Source organism: Labeo rohita, chromosome 16 (genome assembly GCF_022985175.1).
Source record: "Labeo rohita strain BAU-BD-2019 chromosome 16, IGBB_LRoh.1.0, whole genome shotgun sequence".
Taxonomy (NCBI): Eukaryota; Metazoa; Chordata; class Actinopteri; order Cypriniformes; family Cyprinidae; genus Labeo; species Labeo rohita.
This window is the reverse complement of record NC_066884.1, coordinates 18,071,374-18,095,401: the sequence shown is the minus strand read 5'-3', so window position 1 is coordinate 18,095,401 and position 24,028 is coordinate 18,071,374. Positions and strand designations below refer to the sequence as shown.

The 24,028-nt window shown below is 35.0% G+C and overlaps 2 protein-coding genes across 5 annotated transcripts; both read left to right on the top strand.

Moving 5' to 3' along the window:
• The first annotated feature begins 971 nt into the window (after positions 1-971).
• trim35-28 (tripartite motif containing 35-28) lies at positions 972-6,101 on the top strand. The gene is made up of 6 exons (XM_051130736.1): positions 972-1,613; positions 1,680-1,775; positions 1,852-2,082; positions 2,710-2,732; positions 3,443-3,561; positions 3,649-6,101. The coding sequence occupies exons 1-6, from the start codon at positions 1,188-1,190 to the stop codon at positions 4,182-4,184; spliced, it is 1,431 nt and encodes a 476-aa protein (XP_050986693.1). The 5' UTR covers positions 972-1,187; the 3' UTR covers positions 4,185-6,101.
• A 2,171-nt stretch (positions 6,102-8,272) lies between these two features.
• On the top strand, positions 8,273-22,222 carry epb41b (erythrocyte membrane protein band 4.1b). 4 transcript variants are annotated; one of them, XM_051130733.1, is made up of 25 exons: positions 8,273-8,383; positions 9,177-9,324; positions 9,425-9,529; positions 9,627-9,669; positions 9,765-9,840; positions 10,331-10,549; positions 10,638-10,725; positions 11,074-11,226; positions 11,363-11,466; positions 12,377-12,528; positions 12,753-12,854; positions 13,064-13,147; positions 13,524-14,144; positions 14,278-14,400; positions 16,279-16,539; positions 16,646-16,861; positions 16,941-17,204; positions 18,476-18,706; positions 18,809-19,045; positions 20,367-20,576; positions 20,670-20,842; positions 20,944-20,976; positions 21,057-21,113; positions 21,202-21,390; positions 22,133-22,222. In XM_051130733.1, exons 2-25 carry the CDS (start codon positions 9,268-9,270, stop codon positions 22,187-22,189), a joined length of 3,855 nt encoding a protein of 1,284 aa, XP_050986690.1. In that variant the 5' UTR covers positions 8,273-8,383; positions 9,177-9,267; the 3' UTR covers positions 22,190-22,222. The 4 variants fall into 4 exon arrangements, with proteins under 4 accessions (XP_050986690.1, XP_050986691.1, XP_050986692.1 ...); XM_051130734.1 differs by lacking the exon at positions 8,273-8,383 and having other exon boundaries at positions 9,067-9,324; positions 11,366-11,466; XM_051130735.1 differs by lacking the exon at positions 8,273-8,383 and having other exon boundaries at positions 9,067-9,324; positions 14,281-14,400.
• The last annotated feature ends 1,806 nt before the right edge of the window (positions 22,223-24,028 follow it).

Genomic DNA, 24,028 nt, shown 5'->3' with positions numbered 1-24,028 from the left:
ATTTATTCCAGCATTAGATGACGAATTTAATGATTTAAACAATTTGTTTATATTTGTTTGGTGAATAGAAAGTTTCAGCATTTGTCTGAAACATATGGAGGGCCAAATTACTCAAAATTTAATAATTAAATAAATGTTGAAATATATAAATAAATCGTTAAATGCATCATTTAATTACTGAAAGCATAAATAAATGTATACATATGTATTTATTTATTTAACTTTTTATTTATTTATTTATTTAAATATTTATTTATTTATTTAAGCATTTATGTATTTATAATATATATATTTCAACATTTATTTAATTATTTAATTTTGAGTAATTTGGCCCTCCATAGAAACAGAAGTCTTTTGTAACATTATAAATGTTGATCATCACTTTTGATCAGAAAAATTATCCTGACTCCAAGCTTTTAAATGGTATAGTGCATAATGTTACAAAAACTTTTTATTTCAGATCAATGCTGATCTTTGGATCTTTCTATTCATCAAATAATTCTGATAAAAAATATGCTTTTTAAATATTGATGATAATAATAATAATAACAAATGTTTCAAAAATTTTTAGATTTTATCACAGGAATAAATTACATTTTAAAATATATTCAAATTTTACTGTTTTTGCTGTATTTTTGATTAAATAAATGCAGTCTTGCAGAAGATAATCAATAAAAAAAAACATTTTGACTGGTATAATTACTTTTTTTTTTTTTTTTTTTTTTTTTTTTTTTTTTTTTTTTTTTGCTTTATTTTATTTTTATAGTCCATCGTCCTTCACACCCAAATAAAAAAAAAGCCTAACTGTGCTTAAAAAACTTATTAGGCCCCATAAAAGTCAGCCTCCCTCTGAGGGTCAACCGTTGACATATGACAAACCAGTTCTGGATGAAAATCTAGAGAAACTTGTTTGATTTGAGTGTTTGTACTTTTATTATATTTCCGCCATTCTCCCTCCCTCCCTTACATACGCGGAAGTTGACAGGAATAAGGAAAACACGCAGAACGTCTCGTCCTTACCAAATCGCGTTCTCTTTTCTTTTTAAACAACAAGTTAAACTTTTCAAACGCAGAAGGGTTAATGTTTTAAACAGCTCGGCGATCTTTAAACGTCGTTTAAGTCTTTTAAATTCTAGTGAGAACATATTGCCGTTTAAGGAAAGTGAAAGTAACATTACTGCTACAACATGGCAGACAGTGACGAGGATATCACAGACAGGCCATCTCTTCTAGAGTCAGACTTAACGTGTCCTGTGTGCAAAGACATTTTTAGGGAACCCGTGTTGCTTTCGTGTAGCCACAGTTTCTGTCAGGAATGCCTGGAGGGCAGCTGGAAGAACCAGTCGAAACGGCAGTGTCCGATGTGCCGAAAATGCTGCGACGGCGAGACACCGATCCCCAACCGCGCTCTAAAAAACACCTGCGTGTCCTATAAAAAGGAGAGGAACTGGAGAGGACAGGGTACGGGTGCAGATGAAGTCATCTGTGGTTTTCACCAACGGCCCTTCCAGCTCTTCTGCATTAAAGACGAGGACCCCGTGTGCGTTGAGTGCGTGACGCTTCATCCAGGACATGAACTGGTGCCCATAGAGCAAGGAGTGCCGTTCTGCAAGGTAAGCTACTAAAATGATTACGGAACTTTTTATAAATACATGTTTTTAACATGCAATGTTTTACAGGATGAGCTTAACATGAAAATCAAAATACTGGAAAGCAAGCAGGACTCCTTCAAAAGAATGAAAAAAAGATACAAAGACACTATCATCTTTATTGAGGTAAACAGAAGGCCAAACACATAAATGCAGTAAAATCTTAATCATTTTATACTAATGCTTATTCCACTTGTTACAGAGTCAGACTAAGGATGCTGAGAAACAAATCAAAGAGGAGTTTGAAAGACTTCATCAGGTCCTACGTGATGAGGAGACCTCTAGAATAAATGCTTTATATAGAGAAGAAAATGAGAAGAAGCAAACCGTCAATGAGAAGATTGAAAACATCAGTCGTGATATCACGGCTCTTGCAGAATTGATTCAGTCAGTCAAGAGGGAAATGGGAGCTGAGGATTTGACTTTCCTTCAGGTATGATTTTTTATGTATGTCTTCCTGATAATAATAAAAATTACTCTCTATTTACCAGTTGTAAACCGGATACACATTTGCTTCCATACTTTATTTTAACAGGTCTAACTTCAGTGTTATTTTCAATACTTAGATTATAGGTGGAAACCTGTAGACTAGTCACAAAAAAAGTTTTTAAAAAAAGGAAACGTTTGTTTAAAACACAAGTGTCAACTCTTAGAAATGTATTTTTTTTATTCATGTTGGTTTCATATGGCTTTGGATGTCTTAAGAAACCGTTTTCAAGATAAGTTTAAATTCTCTGACTGAAAGATGTCAGGTCATTCTGTTGTGTCAAAAACCCTTTAAATATCACAATATCACAATTAACTTTAAGTCAGAAATTAAAAGCATGCTCATAACAGTAGATGTGTATTCCAGTATGTATGTATGAATTGCATTTTTAATGGGCAATCCGGAAAAAAAAATTTTTTAAACTAGATTAAAATATGGCAGATGTAAAAAAAAGAAATTGACATGAAATCTTGTCATTGACGAGCAGGCTTTCTCACACTTTAACATGACTGATAACTAAATCAGACATGTCACACGTTCAGCTCTTATAAATCAACTTTTCTTCTTCCGCAGAATTTCCAGAGGCTAAAAAGACGGTATGTGCTTTTTATTTTATGAATTTCTTTCTTAATGCTACTATATATGTCATATTTACTCATGCTGATGCATTTTGTTGTTCTTTACATCAGTTTTTAAAGTTGACATGAAGTGAAAATTCATGCTAGTTTCGAATTTCATGCTATAGATCTTAAAGGGAAAAATTAAAATGACTGAAAATGATTAATGAAAATGTCCTGCTCATGCTTGTCTATATCATAGTAGTGAATAGCGACCAGCTTCAGACTTGATCACAGAAATATACCTTGTTACTTGTGCTATATTTTAAGTGCTTTTGAAATATACAATAGGGTTTGGTGAAAAACAAACCAAAATGTAAAGCACACAATTTTGAGAAATCCAGCTGAATATAAACAGTCTAGATCAGGGGTGCCCAAACTCGGCCCTAAACTTTGTGTCCTGCAGAGTTTAGCACCCCTGACCTAGATAAATCCAAAGAAGTGTCCATGTACTTTTGCAAAGTTCGCAACTTTCTGTTGGTCAACATGGCAAATTTATATGACCAACTTGAAACCGTTGCAATATCTGCGTGGGGAAATCTTTTGCCCTCATGCGAAATTTCCAATAGAGTACATTCCTATTAAAACTGATTTCACCCACAAAAATTTGACAGAAAACAGTAAATGTGACCACACGTTTCAGGGCTCTACGCTTACTTTTCTTTTATGTCTCTTGATGTCTGTCACAGAGCCCAGTGGACTGGTGACGAACCAAAGAGGGTTCAAGGTGCTCTCATCAACATGTCCTTGCATGTAGGCGCTTTGGGTTACAAAGTCTGGGAAAAGATGCTGTCCCATGTCACATGTTGTGAGTGGACTTTTCACTTTCTCTAAATTGTATGTAAGATCAGCTCAGAGATCTTTGTGGGTCACTGTAACATTGTTTTATCTGCAGTGCCTGTAATCCTGGATCCCAACACAGTCTCGCCCTGGCTCTCCATATCTTCTGATTTTTCCAGTGTGCAACAGAGTCTGGAAAGACAGACTTTCCCAGACAACCCTGAGAGGTTCGATCCCTGTGTTTTTGTCCTTGGCTCAGAGGGTTTCTCCTCAGGGCGACACCGTTGGGAGGTCCGTGTGGCTGACCACCCCAAATGGATCTTGGGAGTGTGCAAGGAATCTGTGGTTCGGAAGAGGAAGTTCACGGTAACAACAAAAGCTGGAGTGTGGACCATAGGTCTGAGTAAAGGAGTCTACAGTGCTCTTACAACTCCACGCACTGAGCTGACTCTAGAGAGAAGGCCTGAAACCATCAGGGTGAAGGTCAATATTGAGAAGGGAGAGGTGTCCTTTTGGGACACGGGCAACAACAAGCACCTATGTACATATAATGATAAGTTCAATGAAAAGCTGTTCCCCATCTTTGGCCCTGGGCTCCAGAGCACACCCATCACTATCTTGCCAGCTAAAGTAACCATACACAAACAATAAGTAAATATGCTGTTTGTCTTTAACATCTAAGCCTGGTGAGACTGAAGAGTCTAAAACCTTCACTAAAATTGCTACTTAGTTTGAACAGAATTCAAGGAACATTATGGATTCGGTATAAGTTAATCTCAATCAAAAGCATGTGTGGCTTAATTCACCATGTCCCACTTTTTTAGCCCATTATTTACTCACCCTTCAGGCATCTTAGGTGTATATGACTTCCTTCTTTCAGACAAATCCAATCGGAGTTATATTAAAAATCTTCCTGGCACTTCCAAGCTTTAGAATGCCAGTAGGCGGGTGTTTCTATTCAACGGGTCAAATCGAGTCCAATAAAGTGCATCCATCCATAATAAAAAGTTCTCCACATGGCTCCAGGAGGTGTATAAAGTCCTCCTGTAGCGAATCAATGCATTTTTGTAAGAAATATATCCATATTTAAAGCGTAGTAACCACTTTTATCTAGCTTCCGCTAACTGTTGTACACAGAAGCAGCCCGGGCGGATGACGTAGGACGTCGCTTTGCGCATGCACCACTCAGAAGTGGCGAATGTGTGGTGAAGAGAGGTAAACAAAACAATGGTCACAAATTATAAGTATTAAACAAGGATTTGTAAAGGAATATGTTGGAGAATTTTGATATAAGCCAAGAGGAGACTGGTTTTTCATTGCTGACGTAAGGAAACTTTGCTTCCTTTGCTCCTGTAAACAAACGTTTTTTGCGAGACTAACAGGCACATGCACAACACCGACTGCCTACGTATTCACCCCTCGGAGCCACGTGGAACACTTTTTATTATGGATGGGTGCACTTTAATGGACTTGTTTTTAACTCTGATTGGATTCGTCTGAAAGAAGGAAGTCATATACACCTAGGATGCCTGGAGGGTAAGTAAATAATGGGCTAATTTTCATTTTTGGGTAACCTATGCTTTTAATTATCAAGCTGTTTTGATTTTCTGAGCAGTATGATGTCACACTGCTCAAGCCCCGCCCACAAGCCCTATATTAGCATATTTCCATCATCAGCCAGTTATATGCTGTGTTTCTCCCATTAAGATTCTTCATTTTCTTCTGACATCAGAACCACTGAGGACGCATTAGTTTTGTTTTTGATGGTAAAGTGTCCACAAAAAAAAAAAAACAGAAGAGAGGGGCGGGGTGACCAGAGCTTGTTAATATTTAAAGAGACATGCACCGAAGTATGAACCAAAGTATGTTGCAGACCCTAAAGAATCATATCAACTTGTGGAAATTTAGCATCTTATGTCCCCTTTAAAAGAAGAATGAATGTAAATGCTTTAATAAAATGATGAGCTTCGCATTTCTGCTTTTAAGTCTTCAAAAAACTGGACCTATTCACTTCCATTTTGAATGCAGCACATGCCCATCATTTTTAAAGAATTTAAAGAAAACAAGGGACAAATTGGAATGATTTTTTGTGAATAACTTGTACTGAACATGAAAAATTCCTTTAAAGAAAAATTGGAAAGAGAAGTGGAAATTCAAAGAAGGATGCTAATTATGCTAAAACTTATGTCGTGATTTGCTATTTTGTTTTTCCATACTACTTTTGTGTGAATTACTTTGTCATGTTTGTTGCTGCTAAAACACTACTGATTTATCAGTAAAGAGTGCGAGAATGTGCCTTTTATATCAATCAGTTTCAGATCCTACACTTAACCCTACTACTATTGAATGACAATGGTCAACATGAAAAAATTAACAAGAACAACACAATTTCAACCATTTTTTGTTTATGCGTGAGTAAAGATAACTGTTTTCCGTTTTTAATTTGCCGTTGATTGTGCCAGGTGTGTTTATTTGCAATTATACTATACAGCTTTTGATATCACTAGACAACAGTTAAGCAACCAAGATTTAATGAAATTATCTAAATAAATAATCTCACTTATCAGACTGAATGTGTTATTTTTTCTGTCTTTGGCGGCATTTCAGTTATTGTCCTCCAGTCAAAAAAGAAACACCACATTGGTTAATAATAAAAAAAATCTCTGATTTCACCAGTCTCATTAAGGTTAGCTAAGAGTGATGTCCAAATTATTGTGAAATGTGTTCAATAAATTGTTTGAAGTGTTTAAAGTATTCCAGTATTGCAGCAAACAGAAGCTTTTAAACCATGAAACAGACTCTCATACGTGGGATTTTCAAAACTAAAAGGTACTGTTCCATGTACAGAGTTTCTCATTAGACACCAATTGCAATAATCTGACAGCTGGATAGTTGCATAAGCACAGCCACTATGTTAAAACTCTTAAATACTGTCTTAAGAAATAGTCTGACCAACTAACAGTTATGCAAGAGATAATAAGTTGTACTTTTGCAACCAGCCACTGGTCTAAAATGACTTTTAGGTTGTACATGTGTAAAAGTAGGCCTATGACAGTTACAGTGTTATCTCTCTGAGTTTCTCATGCTTTCCTCTGCACTGAGAGAGATAACAGACAGAGGACTGCTCTGGGATTCATTTGCTCAAGACACATTTATAGGTGACCCTGGACCACAAAACCTTAAGTCGCTGGGGTATATTTGTAGCAATAGCCAAAAATACATTGTATGGGTCAAAATTATTGATTTTTATTTTATGCCAAAAATCATGAAATTAAGTAAAGATCATGTTCCATTAAAATATTTTGTAAATTTCCTACTGTAAATCAATCAAAACTTAATTTTTGATTAGTAATATGCATTAAGAATCTAATTTAGACAGCTTTAAAGGCAGTTTTCTCAATATTTAGATTTTTTTGCACCCTCAGATTCCAGATATTCAAATAATTGTATCTCAGCCAAATATTTTCCTATCATAACAAACCATACATCAATAGAAAGCTTATTTTTTCAGCAATGTTTTTACCCAGCATGCTGGGTTTTATTTTTATTTAAGTCAACTATTGTTTAAAAATTATTATATGGTTGACTTAAAATGGGCTGGAAATTAAAAGTCACGCACGGAATTATAGAATCAACAGCAATAATTAAAAGATGAACATTTATTATTAAGCAAGAACACCCATGGACAAATATAAAAGACAAATAGAATTTATTTAGATGAATACAGCATGGTTTACAATAATATATACATCTAAACATATATGTGTAACAAGCACTTTAGAAATAAGAATTGGAACATTTAAAAGTAGGATTTTAAGTGTATTCAACCGTTCTCTGTAATCACTTTTGACCAGAATAGTGCTAATTCTTGTGCCTGTGTGTCGACGAAATCTAAGCCTGTGATAAACTGCTGTTCGCCGGGGGAATATGAACTTCAGACCGCCGTCTCGCGTTTCACTCGTACCTGACAATGCCATAACTGACTCCATAACCTGCCCATTAAAAAAACTGAACTAAGATTAGAGAACATAATTTAACATCAAATAAAATTAAATGCAGTATTATAAAGAATAAAATCAATTTATTAAGGCAAAAGGCATTCCATCATACGCAGCTGAATGACATCTCGCCCTTGTATGTTGCCTTGTGTAAAATAATATAATTTACAGCACAGTAAAGACTGTATAAATTAAATCAAATGTATACAAATGTTTATTTCGCTGAAGAAGTGCACCAAATTGGCTGTAAATCTCTCCTGTAGACGAAGCACAAAAACCCGCGCTCTGACTTGAACTCACCCACCAGCTGATTTGTTTCGTTGGATACAGGCATGAAAAATGACCCAGCAGCTTAGCTACAAAAAAATAAGCTGCAACTGGAATAATATATATTTAAAATAACCCAATAAAATGACCCAACAAGTTGAACCCAGCACTTGAGTTAAAAAAAATATCCCAGCGTTTTTTTTAGAGTACAGAAAGGCTTGCATTGATAGGCCCCAGCCTCCCCTTGACCTTAGAGAAGAGGTTTAGAAAATGGATAAACTGATGGAAAGTGTTTATTTATTTAGGCCCAAGTGTCCCTCATGTCAGAGGCTATAGCTCTTCACTTTGAAGTTAGCAACTAAAAAATAAAACAAAACAGTTGTTAGCTATGTTATTGGAGGGGACAGGGGTTCAAAATAGCATTTAAAATGTTTTTAGTTTTATTCAAGACGCTGGGTCTGGTTTCAAATTCACAGTTCACTATCTCTGTACTAACGTCATGGGAATTTGTGTTGATCCTCCACCCTTTGGACGGTTGTTGAGAGCTACTACATGAGAAGATTAATGAACACCTCACATGCACTGGTAAGCTGATAATTCATAGTGTTATTTATTTCCTAGTTTCATCTTCTATTAATTTTTAACTACATACTTGTTTAATATGGATTAGGCAAAGGAAGTAAGTAGTTAAATTTGAAACTTGAAAGAAAAATGTAAAATACAAATCATAAAATATATTTTTACAATACTGGTTTTATGGTTGCTGATTGTTATTCATCAATAAGAATGAGAAATAAGCTTCCAGATTCATCAGGATATTTGAATTTTGAGCAGACATTTATATAAAATTTTAATAGGACTACAAATAAACCAGGTGTTATGTAAAAGGTCACTTCATGTGGAATATATATATAAACAGTATCACTGTGCCCATATTTTGTCATAAGTTGTTGCGTGAGGGAAGATTTGTATGAAGGTTTTCGCCACCCCACCCATTCTTATCAGTTTATCTCAGTCAAAAAAAGAGCGGGCAACATCATATTAAATACTGTATATAATCCATTTATACTGAAGTGGTTCCTCCTTGCCTCCTCTTTCTCCAGTCATGATGGATAAATTCACATGTTAATGTGATGACTGACCCCCTCACTCATTTCTGTAAACAACCATGAGTGTGTATTTATATGTGTTTGTGTGAGTCTGGGGAAGGGGGGTCATATCTTTCTAAAACACTCATAGCATTATCACACGATGGGACAGTGCAGGAGGGCAGGGCCTCATATGATGCCGCACACAAACGTGTGCTGCTACAGTACAGAACCGCAGTAACATGAAAATTAACTGAAGCGCAGTTCTAAAGAGAATTTAACTTTTGCAGCGCATTCCCTAATATCTAAATTAGGGAGGAGAACAAGGCAGACTAAATTCTACCATCACAGGAATAAATAGAAGAGAAAAGTTTGAGAAACATGTTGCTGTGTCGAGTGCATTTCCTGGATGACACCTACTTTGAGTGGAAACTAGAGGTACCTGAACTAAGACCTTCTCTCCGAATTAAAAAGATTAAAATAAAATACATTAAAACATAGATATTAACATTAAAACACTTTTTTTTTTCTTTTACAGAGAAATTCACTGGGACAAGATCTCTTCAATAAAGTTTGTGAACACCTTGAGCTGTTGGAGAGGGATTATTATGGTCTGGTCATGTGGGATTCTTCTAGTACCAGGGTATTTATTTTTTGACATATGGAGATTTTGTTATATTCAATATTTGATATGTAAAAACCATTTTTTCAACGTATTATCATTATGTTTATTGATTCAGGTATGGCTGGACCGTGCTAAAGAGATCCGAAAACAGATCAAAAGTATGTAACTTGTTTTTTACATATACATTACGTAGTGGAAGGTGAAGATTCATGCATTTTCATCCCTGCATCTGTTCCCTGTTTGTTGGTTTCAGGTCCAACAGCTGAATTATTTTTCAACATCAAGTTTTACCCACCTGATCCCTCAGTTCTGGCTGAAGACATCACAAGGTATAAGACACACAAACTATCCAGATATTCAAAACTTAACTTATTTACATGTTGCATTTCCCACTTCAGTTTTGTCTTTGTTCTGTCTCTGCATTTTTTGCATGGATTAGCATTTTTGTATGTACTATGTGTTTGTGAAGTGACCTTGAAATCCTAAAAGGCACTATATACTGCAAATTCCAATCATTATTTTATTATTATTAAACGTATACGAATATGCACTATCTCCTTAAGACTGAGTAGTGCTGTCAAATTGAATATTTGCAATTAATCGTGATTAATCATGATTAATCGCATCCAAATTAAATATATGCATGCATATTTATATATACATACAAATATACACAGCACACACAGATGCATTATGTAAACAAACGTTTATTTCTGATGCGATTAATCCCGATTAATCAATCTGACAGCACTAGAGTAGTTGTGCGTGTTTTTCTTTCTGTGTTGACTGAACACTCACTATTCTGTCTATTTCCCTCAGATATTTCCTGTGTCTTCAGCTGAGGAAAGATATTCTGATGGGTCGACTGCCCTGTCCACCAGACATCCTGGCTCTGTTGGGTTCATACACAGTTCAGTCAACACTTGGCGATTATGACCCAAATCTCCACAGGAACAACTATGTGAGTAAAATAGTTCTGGCACCCAGTCAAAGTGAAGAGTTGGAGGAGAGAATAATGGAGCTGCATTCCACATACAGGTATCTTGTACCAACAATCAAACTCACACATATGTCCTCTAACACATACACAGCAACCCACATTTGTATAATTTCTTCTATTGCACAGATTCATGAGTCCTGCCCAGGCGGATATACTTTTCCTTGAAAACGCCATGGGGCTCCCCATGTATGGAGTGGACCTGCATCCTGCTAAAGTAATATATTTGTAATGTTTTCGTAGTATTTCATCCCAAAAATGAACATTCTGTCATCATTTGTTTACCTCTATGTCTTTACGAGCCTGTATGACTTGTGGCGTCTCTGGAACGCAAACGAAGATCATTTGAAGATTTGTTCATACAGTTAAAGACAATGGGGTCCAAAACAATTTTAGACACTTACTCACCCTTTTTTTCCAAACATGTACAACTTTCTGTCTTCTTTTTGTTCCAAAGTTGCAAAAAGTGGGCTTTAAATAATAACAGAATATTCATTTTTGGGTAAACTAGCCCTTTACTGGTATATGAACAGTGCACATCTTATGATGTTTGATTTGTTCACAGGATGTCAGTGGTGCAGATGTAATGCTCGGCATTTGCTCTGAAGGACTGATGGTATATGAGGATGAGATTAAAACCAATATATTCCTCTGGCCCAAAGTTCTTAAAATCTCCCACAAACGCAACACCTTTCTTCTAAAGATGCGCCCTTCTGAGGTATTCATGCACACTTGTTTTATTCTCCATAACCCATTTCTTTATTTTCTGCATATGTTAGTGTCGGATTATACATTTCTTGTACTCATTAGCAAGTCAAGAGTTTTGTTGTGTTTATGTGGGTGACCTGATTTAGCAGGATGAGGATGAGGATGAGGGTGTTGTCAGCTTCAGGTTGGCCAACTACCGAGCCTGCAAACAACTGTGGAAATGCTGTGTGGAACATCATAGTTTCTTCAGGTAAGTCAGTGCATGTGTGTGTATTACATAACCAAGGTTTAAAGGATTAGTTCACTTCCAGAATAACAACTTCCTGATAGTTTACTCACCCCTATGTCATCCAAGATGTTCATGTCTTTCTTCAGTCGAAAAGAAATGAAGGTTTTTGAGGAAAACATTCCAGGATATTTCTCCATATAGTGGACTTCAACAGGCTGAAGATCCAAATTGCAGTTTCAATGCAGCTTCAAGGGGCTCTACACGATCCCAGCCAATGAATAAGGGTCTAATCTAGCGAAACAATATGATATTTTATCTCATCTCAACTTCCAAATTGTCCGACATCATTGTTTTACCTTTTTTTGCAAAGGGTGTTTGACTTTCTTTGCACGTTCGCTTTGTAAACACTACCGACCTTCCGTTTACATAATGCGTAGGTCGAGCTAATGCAAGACGAGCATTTGTGGTTAAAAAGTATATACATTTTTTTTAGAACATGACCAAACGTTTCACTAGATAAGACCCTTATTCCCCAGCTGGGATTGTGTAGAGTCCTTTGAAGCTGAAACTGTAATTTGGACCTTCATCCCGCTGATCCCCAGTGGAGTCGACTACATGGAGAAAAAATCCTGGAATTTTTTCCTCAAAAACCTTCATTTCTTTTCGACTGAAGAAAGAAGACATGAACATCTTGAATGACATGGGGGTAAGTGAATTACCAGGAATTTTTTATCCTGGAACTGAACTAATCCTTTAACAAGGTACAGCAATTTTTTGTGTCCATGTGGCCATTGGAAACACAAGGGGGCGCTCCAGTCAAATATATGGACATATTATCATTCAAAAGAACCATTCAAAGTAGAAACAAGCTTATTTAATGTTTTTGAGAAGTTTCAAGTCATAAGACCATACCTCTGAATGTGCTTCTCAGAAACAGACTTCAAGACACAAAAACAAAAAGGCTCCTAACCCTGGGTTCAAGGTTCCGTTACCATGGACGTACTCAGTCTGAGTGCCTGGAGGCCAGTGGCAAGATCACTCGTCCTCCTCCAGGATTCACACGTTTTATCATCAAGAGAAAAGGCAACTATCTATCTATCTGTTTGTTCGTTCATTCGCTCTTTCATTCATGCTTTAGTTTGGTTAGATATGTATTTAATAGTTTTGTTTTATTTAGTTTTTTAGATTTGTTTTTAGATAGTTAGCTCTGTATTTTATGTAGATACGTGTGACTGATTAATTAAATGTTTGTTTGCAAAAAAGAAGTTGTATTAGTACAAAGGTAAATATGACATATCTATTTTCAGGAAATGAAGAAATTCTTGATTTTTTAAAACAACCAATTCGAACAGAGTTGGACGACTGGTTCTTGGTCTATGGGCCAGATAAATGGCGCATTTCTACAACAGGTAAGGCATGTTAAAATAATTAAAATAATCTAAATGAAAAAATGGCTCTTGCCATTTGACAACAAATACATGTGATTAAATATTCATGTGTTCAAACATATACATAGTCATTTGCATTATACAATTGTTGGTCTTGTCTTTTCCCTCCTCTTTCTTTTTGAAAATGTTGAAAAATATTAATATATAATAACTATAATCATCCTCTACAGATGATGTGATGCTAGACAGCGAGAAGCTGGAGGAGTGGAAGCATCATGCTGACGACTGGTGTGTCCTCTTTGACGGCACCCCATGTAAGTCTTTTTAACACTCCCAAAAGACCACAGTTTACAATATAGAAGGGCTTCAGTGAGTGCTGTTGGTGCCACACATCAATGGCTAACTAAACATACGCAGACTTGGTATAAGCTTTATGCAGTTTCTGGAGCTTGAACCTAACTTAGGCTTTCTCACTTTCACCACATACCAAAAAGTCAAGCCAACACTGGTAATCAACCACATTTGTTGATGTAAGGATAAAAGGGCAAGCTGGGCTGACATTTTCCAAAACATTCACAAAGAAATGTCCAAGTCCCACTGGACTGAACTGCATAAATAAATATTTTTGTTTCCATTAAAACCTTCGAAGGAAAGAGCTGTTGAGGGTAATTTTAGTTCATTTTGTTCCAGTTTTACTCTCAGAGGTCAAGCAGCCCCTTCAGTTTGAAGAACAGAGAGAAGATGTGCAAGTTGTGGAGGGGTCAGAGGAGAGGCTCACAGATGAGCTTGTGATAAAACAATCATATAAAGCTCAAGTCATCCAGGAGGGGTCTGACATTAATGTGAAAGAACTTCCTGATTTCGAATTAAAACAGGAAATCATGAAACCTCTAAAGGAGACCCTGAACGAAGAAGTACTAGAAGTCAATGGAGAAAGAATACAGAGAGTAGTAATCACTAAACAGTGGACACAGGAGGTCAACTCTTCGGTGGAATCACAAGAAAACGCAGACAAAAAGATAGAGATGCTGGAGATGGTGGAAAGACATGTGATGGTCACTGAAAAGAAGACAATGGGATCTGAAGGCACTTTTGAGACACTGGAAGTTGTGGAACAGAGACTAGAAGATCTGGACGCTATTAAGCGAAAGCTTGATGAGGTGGAAGAGCTGAGGTTTGGATTACAGGAAGTGGAAAGTTTGGAACAAAGGTTGCAGCAAGTTGAGAAGGTGGAGCTTCAACAGGCAGAGACAGATGAATGGTACATTTTGCTAGATCGCTGGCCGTTGATGCTCACTGCAACCCCCAGAGGTATGTCATGTGATCAGCTGTCACCAGAAATTGTGTTCACTGCTTTTCATTAAATGCTTGAAATGCTTTACATATCAAAGTTCATTATGCCTCAAGTGAAAACTGAGAATGTCATACATCACATTTTTTTCAGAAGGAGTTCAAGAAGATTTGCAACAGATAGTATATAACCCCAAACCAATGATGGAAGAAGACAGTTGGTACATTTTATTTGATGTGCTTCCAAAAGCCATGGAAATATCACGTCCTCTTCCAGGTGTCTATGAAATATGTTTACGTTTATTAATTAGCGCTGTGAAATACTCTATTCTGATTGGTCTGTTGCTCCATCTAGTGGTCAGATATATCATACTTACCATCGTCCAACTAAAACAACTCCACTGTAAAAAATAAAAAAACACAATTTGTTGCGTCAGCTTAAAATAATTTGTTACCCTGCTGCCTTAAAATTTTAAGTTCAGTCAACTAAAATAAGTTTAGTCAACTTGAAATGTTACGTTGTACTAAGAACTTAGATATTTGTGTTTGCTAAACTTAACAGATGGGTAAGTAACCCAGCTGCCTTAACATTTTAAGTTGATTCAACTCAAATATCTAAGTTGTCACTTAGTATAATTTAACATTTCAATTTGAATAAACTTTTTTTTGAGTTGACTGAACTTAAAATTTTAAGGCAGCCAGGTTACAAATTATTTTAAGTTGACTCAACAAATTGTTTTTTACAGTGTATTTGCATTTATCTCTTTTTGTCTTATTTGTCTATTAGTGACAACTGCTGAATTTGGAACCACATACTGACAAAATAGATAATTATAACAATAATGTTTTAATAATTGTTATAATATTATGAGAACAGTGTAAATTTCATGCGTGTGGCTTCCGGTCTCATCGGCATCCAGCTATTTTTTAGCAGCCTGTACAAAACAGCTAAAACAGCTTGTTTTGCTGCTTGATATTGCAAATAGGTATGTCTTACCATATTATTTTTAAGTATTATTATCTTAATTATGAGCACACTGGTTTGTAGCGCAAACAGTTTTACCGTTTACTGCACGTTATTCTTCTCGTTTTTACCATATAGCTGCTAATAAACCGTGAGTCTCGCCCATTAGCTTGATTATTAACTGATTATTTAAAAAATAAAAATTCTAATAAAAAAGTGAACGTATAAAAAAAGTATTAAAATTAATAGTTCATGTTCTGTCTACAGTAGGCCTTATATAAGTTGTCTCTGTTTACCTGTGAATAGCTAAGCAAGTCGCATGATCATGTAAAACACAAATCAGTATACGGATGATGGATTAAAATGAATTGAAACTCAATATGTTTCTGAAAAAAACTGAAAATTATTAAATATTTATAGCTGTTACACTACCAGTCAAAAGTTTTTGATTTTAATGTTTTAAGCCTGCATTTATATTTATATTTATATTTATAAGTACAGAAAAAGCAGTAATATTGTGAAATATTTTTACTATTTAAAATTAATTTCAAAGCTGAAAACAGCTGAGTAGAAGTCTTTCAGGTATAGAAAGGACATAAGAACAGCATTGATCTGAAATATTCTGTATCATTATAAATGTCTTTATCCTCACTTTTGATCAATTTAAAGCATCATTGCTAAATAAAAGTATTCATTTCTATAATAAAAAAATATTATATTGACTTCAAGCCTTTGAATGGTATAGTTTATAATGTCAAAAAAGCTTTTTATTTTAGATAAATGCTGATCTTTGGATCTTTCTATTCACTAAAGAATCCTGAAAAATGTACTGTTTTAAATATTGATAATAATAATATAATAATAAATGTTTCTTGAACAGCAGATCAGCATATTAGAATGATTTCTGAAGGATCATGTGACACTGAAGACTGGAGTAATGATGCTTTGATCACAGGAGTAAATTAAATTCCAAAAATATATTTAAATAGAAAGCATTTATTTTAAATAGTAAAATATTTTATAATATTTCTGCTTTAGCTGTATTTTGGATCAAATAACATTGTTCTGTACATCACTTCTGATGTTTCTTCTAAAGAATCAGGTACAAACAATTACACACAACCACAATCAAGAACACACACACATAAGCACACATATCTTAACATGCATCATGGGTTGTATTTGTTGCAGAGCCCTTGGTGTATCAACAACTGCAAGGTCCAACAGCTGAGCTGTATGAAGCCAAGGAGGTGATTCAGAGCAGAGTGACAACAGAGGAGCAAGTGATTGAAGTGACGACCGTGAGTGCTAAAGAAGAAATAATAGTACCAGAGAAAAAGAGGACGAGCATCATACAAACCCCACAGTTTCCAGTCGTGCCCAGAGACATAAAGGACGACTGGTTTCAGTTTTTTGACAAAGTTCCTTACGAGCAAGAGAGTTTCCCATCAGGTACAGTAACACACATTTAAGTGTAGAAATAAAGCAGGAAGTTAATGGATTTTTGCTCATCTTTGTGGTGATTTTTATTGATAACGTGTAATTCCTGTCACTCCAGAGATTCGTGTCGTGCCTGCGGCTGCTTTGGAAGCTGAAGAAAAGAGAGCTGTGGAGAGAAGGAGAAAAGAAGAGGAGCAGATACAACAACAGGAGCAGGTGACAGCGGTTTATAGACAGCCAGAACCAGTTATTCTGGAGCAGAGAGCAGCAAAGCCTCCAAGAGACGTGGAGGACGACTGGTTCATCATTTCCGACGTTTCTCCTAAAGATTCAGGTACACTTACACACAACCACAAATGCACACATGTAAACACAGAAATCAAAATATTCATTATACATTGTGTTTGTTTCAGTGCCCTTGTCTCCACAACTGCGAGGTCCAGCTGTTGAGCTGTATGAGGAGACCAGAGAGGAGGTGATTACGAGCAGAGTGAGAACAGAGGAGCAAGTGACTGAGGTGATAACCATGAGCGCTAAAGAACAAATAATAGTACCAGAGAAGAAGAGGACGAGCATCATACAAACCCCACAATTTCCAGTCGTGCCCAGAGACATTGAGGACGACTGGTTTCAACTTTTCGACAAAGTGCCATATGAGCAGAAGATTTTCCCATCGGGTACAGTAACACACATGTCTAAACGCTATCACAAACATATGTGAGCCTGGACTCTTAAGTAGCATGGGTATATTTGTAGCAATAGCCAAAAATACATTGTATTGATCAAAATTATCGATTTTTCTTTTATGACAAAAATCATTAGGATATTAGGTAAAGATCATGTTCCATGAAGATATTTAGTGAATTTCCTACCGTAAATATATCAAAACTTAATTTTTGATTAGCAATATCCATTGCTAAGAACTTTATTTGGACAAATTTATAGGCAATTTTCTCAATATTTAGATATTTTTGCACCCTCAGATTACATATTTTTTAATAGTTGTATCTCAGCCAAATATTGTCCTATCCTAACAAACCATACATCAATGGAAAGCCTATTTATTCAACTTTCAGATAATGTATAAAACAATTTCATAAAAAAATTTTTGGTCTAAGATCACATATGGCATCAATAATACAAATGACTGGAAGAAAATTGGATAACACTTTATTTTAAGGTGTCCTTGTTACACGTTAAATGTACTAAATGTACTATTATAATAACAGTAAATTATGCATAATTACATGCAAGTAACCCTAAGCCAAACCCTAATCCTAACTATAACCATACATGTAAGTACATGTAGTTAATTAATATTACTCAGTATTTAAGTGTATAATCACACTGTAACAAGGACACCTTAAAATAAAGTGTAACCGAAAATTGGCTTAAAAACACTTTTTAATACATTTTTAACAAAACATTGCAAACCATAATATTTAACAAAGAATATTAAGACAATCATGATACCTAATTTATTAACATTTACATATACAACTTTATTGTGGGGCTGCAACAATTTCTCAATTCTATTCGAGTATTCGGTTAAAAAAAATCCTCGATTGCATTTTGTCCATGTCCAAAAATCATAATAAACCATACTGCCATTAAGAATTCACAGACGCTATGACTCAGTTAAATAAATATATGATGCTGGTTTAATATATGCGTTTTAATTATTTATTATATATGTCAGATCGGCTCCACAAACTGTTATCATATACATGTGTGGGGCATCTCAAACTCCATCTCTGAATGCTGTTGTGAGTTTGGGTTTATTATAATGTTCATCTGGGAATGTAACGTGCGCTATTTAATCGACAGATTACTTGATTACCAAATCATTAGTGACAGCCCTACTTTATTGTAAACTGTACATTTAAAATAATGTTTTTACCCAAGCTTCTCATAATGCAAACCGCATTGCTTACTGTGCTTCTTTCAGATGTCAGAATCAGAGATTTTGAGGTCCATGAACCCATCAGAGACCAGAGAGTGGTGGAGGAGCAGATGAGAGAGACGAGACTGGTCACTGAAGAAAAGAGAGTGGTCTTTGATGAGCGCATAGAGAGAGCTGACGTTGTTCCGCAGATGATTCCTGTCGGGGATCGGAAGGTTGATGATGACTGGTTTGAGATTTTGAGAGCACCTTCTGAGATGAGAAGTGTCACGTCCGGTGATTACAATAGCGTCATGATTTATTCTGTATTCTTCCTGGTATTGCTTCAGGTGAGAGCTATATTATAATTAGTAAAACCCTTATATGTTTGATTTACAGTTTCAGTCGCTACTGAAGAGCGCAGGATAAAAGAACAGGAGGAAAGAAGAGTGAGACAGCAGGAGATAAGAGTGAGAGAAGAGGAGGAGAGGAGACTAAGAGAACAAGAAAAGCGAAAACAGGAGCTGGAAGCCAGAAAAGCTCAACCAGTTATTACTGTGAAGACAGAAGCACAGCCTCAGATTGAAAAAGATGACGACTGGTACATTCTTTTTGACGTTTCACCAAAAGAGACAGGTACATACATATTTTATATATTTTTTAAATATACACTACTGTTCAAAGGTTTGGGGCCAGTATGATTTTTTGTTTGTTTGTTTTTACTTTTTTATGCTTACTAAGGTCAAATATACACTACCAGCCAAAGCCAAAGTCTCTTCTGCTCATCAAGCCTGCATTTATTTGATCCGAAGCACAGCAAAAACAGTCAAATTTTAAAATATATTTGTTATTTAAAATAACTGTTTTCTATTTGAATATATTTTAAAATGTAATTTCAAAGCTGAATTTTTATCATCATTATAGTCCAGTCACATGATCCTTCAGAAATCATTCTGATGTTCTGATTTACTGCTCAAAAAAGATGTATCATTATTATTAAATTATGTTGAAAACAGCTGAGTAGAATTTTTCTGGTTTCTTTGATGAATAGAAAGTTTAGACGAACAGCATTTACCTGAAATAGAAATCTTTTGTAACATTATAAATGTCTTTGTCATCACTTTTGATCATTTTAAAGCATCCTTGCTAAAGGATTAATTTCTATAATTTCCTTCCCAAAATAAATAAATAAATAAATAATTATACCGACTCCAAGCTTTTGAACTGTATAGGGTATAATGTTACAAAAGCTTTTTATTTCAGATAAATGCTGATCTTTGGATCTTTCTATTCATCAAAGAATCCTGAAAAAAAAATGTTATTAAATTTTAATAACTACAATAATAATAGAATGATTTCTGAAGAATCTTGAAGAATGGAGTAATGATGCTGAAAATTTTGCTTTGATCACAGAAATAAATTACATTTTAAAATATATTCAAATAGAAAGTATTTTAAATAGTAAAAATATTTCACAATATTACTGCTATTGCTGTATTTTAGATCTTACTGTTCAAAAACTTTTGACTGGGAGTATACAGTAAAATATTGTGTAATATAATCTTTTTTTTTTTATTTTTAATATAATTTTAAAATGTCATTTGAATTTTCAATTCACATTGAATTTCACATGAAATAACATTTCAACATTCTAATATGCTAATTCATTAATAAAAAACATTTCTTAATATTATCAATGTTGAAAACAGTTGCTTAATATTTTTGTAGAAATCGAACATTTATTTAAAACAATGTAAAAGTCTTTTGTCACTTTTAATCAAAGTAATGTATGCTTGCTGAATAATATAATTATATAATATCATTTACTTAAAATTTTTTTAGTAGAAATGTTTAGTCATCAAGTAGCTTTTTTATGAATATACAAAATAACATGTAAGTAATATAGATTACATTATTGGCTTTGTGAACAAGTTCTTATTCTCTTCTCCGTTTAAAGTTGTCACAGATGTTCTTAAAGTGGACAGGAGGGTTGAGGAAGAGAATTGGAGAAGGGAACAAGAGAGAAGAGAAGAAGAGAGAAGGAAGCAGATAAAAATAGAGGAAGCGACAAAAAGACCATCTGTACCGGAGAAAAAACCAGTACAACTGCAAACGGAAGTGGAGCATGACTGGTTCACCCTTATGGGCGTTTCCCGTAAAGATTATGGTATGAATCACAAAAGACATCAGAAATGAAAATTCTCTAATATCTGTCCATCTGTTGCCATGTCTTCCTGAACATTTCTTTCTCTGTCTCTAGTTCCCACCATTCGACCCACACCTGTTATTTCGCCAGTGGCTCCGCCCAAACCCCGCCCACAGATCCCAACTGACCAACCACTGACTTCCACTCCGACCGCAAAACCTGTGTCCACTATAAAAACCCATGAGGAGACGACAAAAGACATGTGGGACATCACACTGGAGTCTGAGGTTACAAACACACACATACTACAATTTGCACATACACACAAGAGCAACATTTCAAAGTTCCATAAGTTTCAATCCTCTAAAATCATCTTTCTCTCTCTTAGAAATCTGCGACTGAGTCGGTGCTCATGAGGAAGGTGAGATACTCATCCGTTTCCATCATTTTTGTCATGTTGTTATCCAAAGCATATAAATTCATAGTCTTGTTTTCTTTTAGTCAAGGAGAAGTGAAGGAGAGAGCATCTATACTCGTCACAGCATTCTAATGCTGAAGGTGTGTGAAATTTATATTGGTTCTTGCGCTGAGGATTTGAGAAGGCTTGTCTGGTCTAATCAATCCCACTCATATATGTTCTTTTTAGGATTTGGACATGTCCCATGAGATGATTTTGAAGCACAATGCCAGCGTTACTGAACTGAAGCGTGTCTTTATGGAGGTCAAGCAAGAGTTCGGACCCACTGAGTGGGACAGACGTCTTTCGTCTTACTCGCCTACTGCCAAAGCTCAGCTACCGCATCTCAACGAAGAGATACTCATGAGAATGGGCTTAGTAAGTTTTATACATTAATAAGCAATCTATAGCAGTGGTCCTCAACCAGGAGGCCCCTGAGTTTATTTAGGTGTATTATAACAAAGGTACCAGCAGTACATATGTGACCCTGAACCACAAAACTAGTCTTAAGTAGCATGGGTATATTTGTAGCAATAGCCAAAAATACTTTGTATGGGTCAAAATTATCAAATTTTTCTTTTACGCCAAAAATCATTAGGATATATAGTAAAGATCATGTTCTATGATGATATTTTGTAAATATATCAAAACTTAATTCTTGATTAGAAATATGTTAAGAACTTAATTTGGACAACGTTAAAGGTGATTTTCTTAATATTTTGATTTTTTTGCACCCTCGGATTTCAAAATATTGTCCTATCCTATCAAACCATACATCAATGGAAAGCTTATTTATTCAGCTTTCAGATGATATATGAATCTCAAATTTAAAAATTGACCCTTGGTTTTGTAGTCCAGGGTCACATATCATCTTAGATTAGAGGGACTTTGAATATTGTCTTGGACAAAGGGGGGACTTAAGAGTCAAAAAGGTTGAGGATCACTGATCTACAGTATCTAGATGTGAGAGAAACATAGGGATGAGTCCAAAATCAAACCGCTTTATTATTCCACCTATTTGATTAACGCTCTCCTGTCTTTAAAGACTTTACACAGAATGTGTTTGAACTAAAGAGAAGAGTCTTTGAACCCATATTGACTGTAAAATCCTCTTTTGCAGATTGAAGAAGATGGAAAAACAATCGTGTTTCGCCAACAAGAGCTAATATATGTTTGAATCCAAACAGCTTGAACTTTTCATCTGCTAAAACATTTAAGGATGTGAATATGTTGAAAAACAAATGCTTTGTGTTTTATAGAATATAATCTTTTGCAGTTTTCTTCAGTTTGATCAATCTAATGTAATGTTGTTGATAGTTGTTTCCATGGGTGTCGCTAGACCCCATTTACATGCCCCAGTAAAAATCTGCTGTGCCCCAGTAAAATCTCAAGTTTGAGTTAGAATTTACTTTATTTGTCAGTGTATTAATTTAAACCGATAATCCCGAAATAAAGAAATTAATCAGTGGTCGAATGCAGGCTGGTACGCAGCTGTACACCATAACATCACGTTTATACTTTAATCCTTAGTGTACCATGAATTTTTCTGCCGTTCAGGGCGGCCGGTGTTTGCTGGCCTGTGCCACTCCCAAATTTCCCCCCAGCACCCGAACGGGATTTCCATCACTTAATTTGTGTAGACCTTCAGACGAAAAAAATCTAATCTCAGGCTTACGTTTCTTTTATTTTAACTGCTTATACCTATTCAGTTATATTCGAAAAGGAATAAAAGCTGTCATATGCACTGGCAAATTTGAGGTGTGTTTATTTTGAGAATGAATTTAAGGAAAATAAACTTCATCTCTGGAAATAAGTTTTATTTTAAACAATTTACTTAATTTATAAGTTCATTTATCTTGTTTTAAGGATGTTTTAGATATTTAGCTGTAAAACAAGACAAAATTGCTAGTAAGGAAAAACTTTATACTGTGGTTACAACTTCCACCAGCAGCTCACTAGACCATGCTAACCAGCCAAACCCTCATCCTTTAGTGTACACTCTTAAAAATAAAGGTGCTTTACGATGCCATAGAAGAACCTTTCTTGTTTAAATGGTTCCATAAAGAACCTTTAACATCTAAAGAACCTTTCTGTTTCACAAAAGAAAAGGCGAAAGAAGGTTCTTCAGATTAAAAAAGGTAAGAAAGAGATGGTTCTTTAAAGGACCTTTGACTGAATGGTTCTTTGTGGAACCAAAAATGGTTCTTCTATGGCATCGCTGTGAAGAACCTTTTAAAGCACCTTTATTTTTAAGAGTGTACAGTGTACAGTTAAAGCGACTTTCAATCCACATTACTAAGCTCTTTTGTATGGAAGCTTGTTTCTGCCACTAAATAAAAAATAAAAAAGGTAACTGTGACTTTTTATCCCACAATTCTGACTTTTTTCTCGCAGTCGCAAGTTTATATCTCGCAATTCTGACTTTTTGCTCATTGTATCTCACAATTCTGAGAAATTAAGTTAGAAATGCATAATATGAATTCGTAAGTGAGTTATAAAGTCAGAATTGCAAGACAAAAACTCGTAATTCTGAGGAATAAACGTGCAATTCTGAGAAATGAAGTAAGAATTGCGATGTAAATTAACAATTCTGACTTTTTTTCTCAGAATTGTGAGATACAAATTCACCATTCTGAGAAATTAAGATATAAACTGGCAATTGTGAGTTATAAAGTCAAAATTGCAAGACATAAACTCATAATTCTGAGAAAAAAACTTGCAAATAAACAAAACATATAAATCAACAATTCAGAAATTTTTCTTTGAACTGAGATACAAATACGCTATTCTGAGAAATTAAAATATAAATTTGTAATTGCAAGTTATATAGTCAGAATTGCGAGATATAAACTCGTAATTGCTAGTTATGAAGTCATAACTGCAAGATATAAATTAACTAACAATTCTGACTTTATTTCTCGCAATTGTGACTTTTTAATTAGAACTGTGTGATACAAACTCGCAATTCTAAAAAAATAAATCTGAGAATATAAATTAACAATTCTGACTTTATTTC

Excerpts from the sequence above, each read along its gene's own strand:
- epb41b (XM_051130733.1), top strand. The coding sequence starts at position 9,268 with ATGTTGCTGTGTCGAGTGCATTTCCTGGATGACACCTACTTTGAGTGG. Across the intron at positions 9,530-9,626 it reads GGGATTCTTCTAGTACCAGG|GTATGGCTGGACCGTGCTAA; the intron begins GTATTTATTTTT and ends TTATTGATTCAG. Across the intron at positions 13,148-13,523 it reads CCTCTTTGACGGCACCCCAT|TTTTACTCTCAGAGGTCAAG; the intron begins GTAAGTCTTTTT and ends ATTTTGTTCCAG.
- trim35-28 (XM_051130736.1), top strand. The coding sequence starts at position 1,188 with ATGGCAGACAGTGACGAGGATATCACAGACAGGCCATCTCTTCTAGAG. Across the intron at positions 1,614-1,679 it reads AAGGAGTGCCGTTCTGCAAG|GATGAGCTTAACATGAAAAT; the intron begins GTAAGCTACTAA and ends AATGTTTTACAG. Across the intron at positions 2,733-3,442 it reads TTCCAGAGGCTAAAAAGACG|AGCCCAGTGGACTGGTGACG; the intron begins GTATGTGCTTTT and ends TGTCTGTCACAG.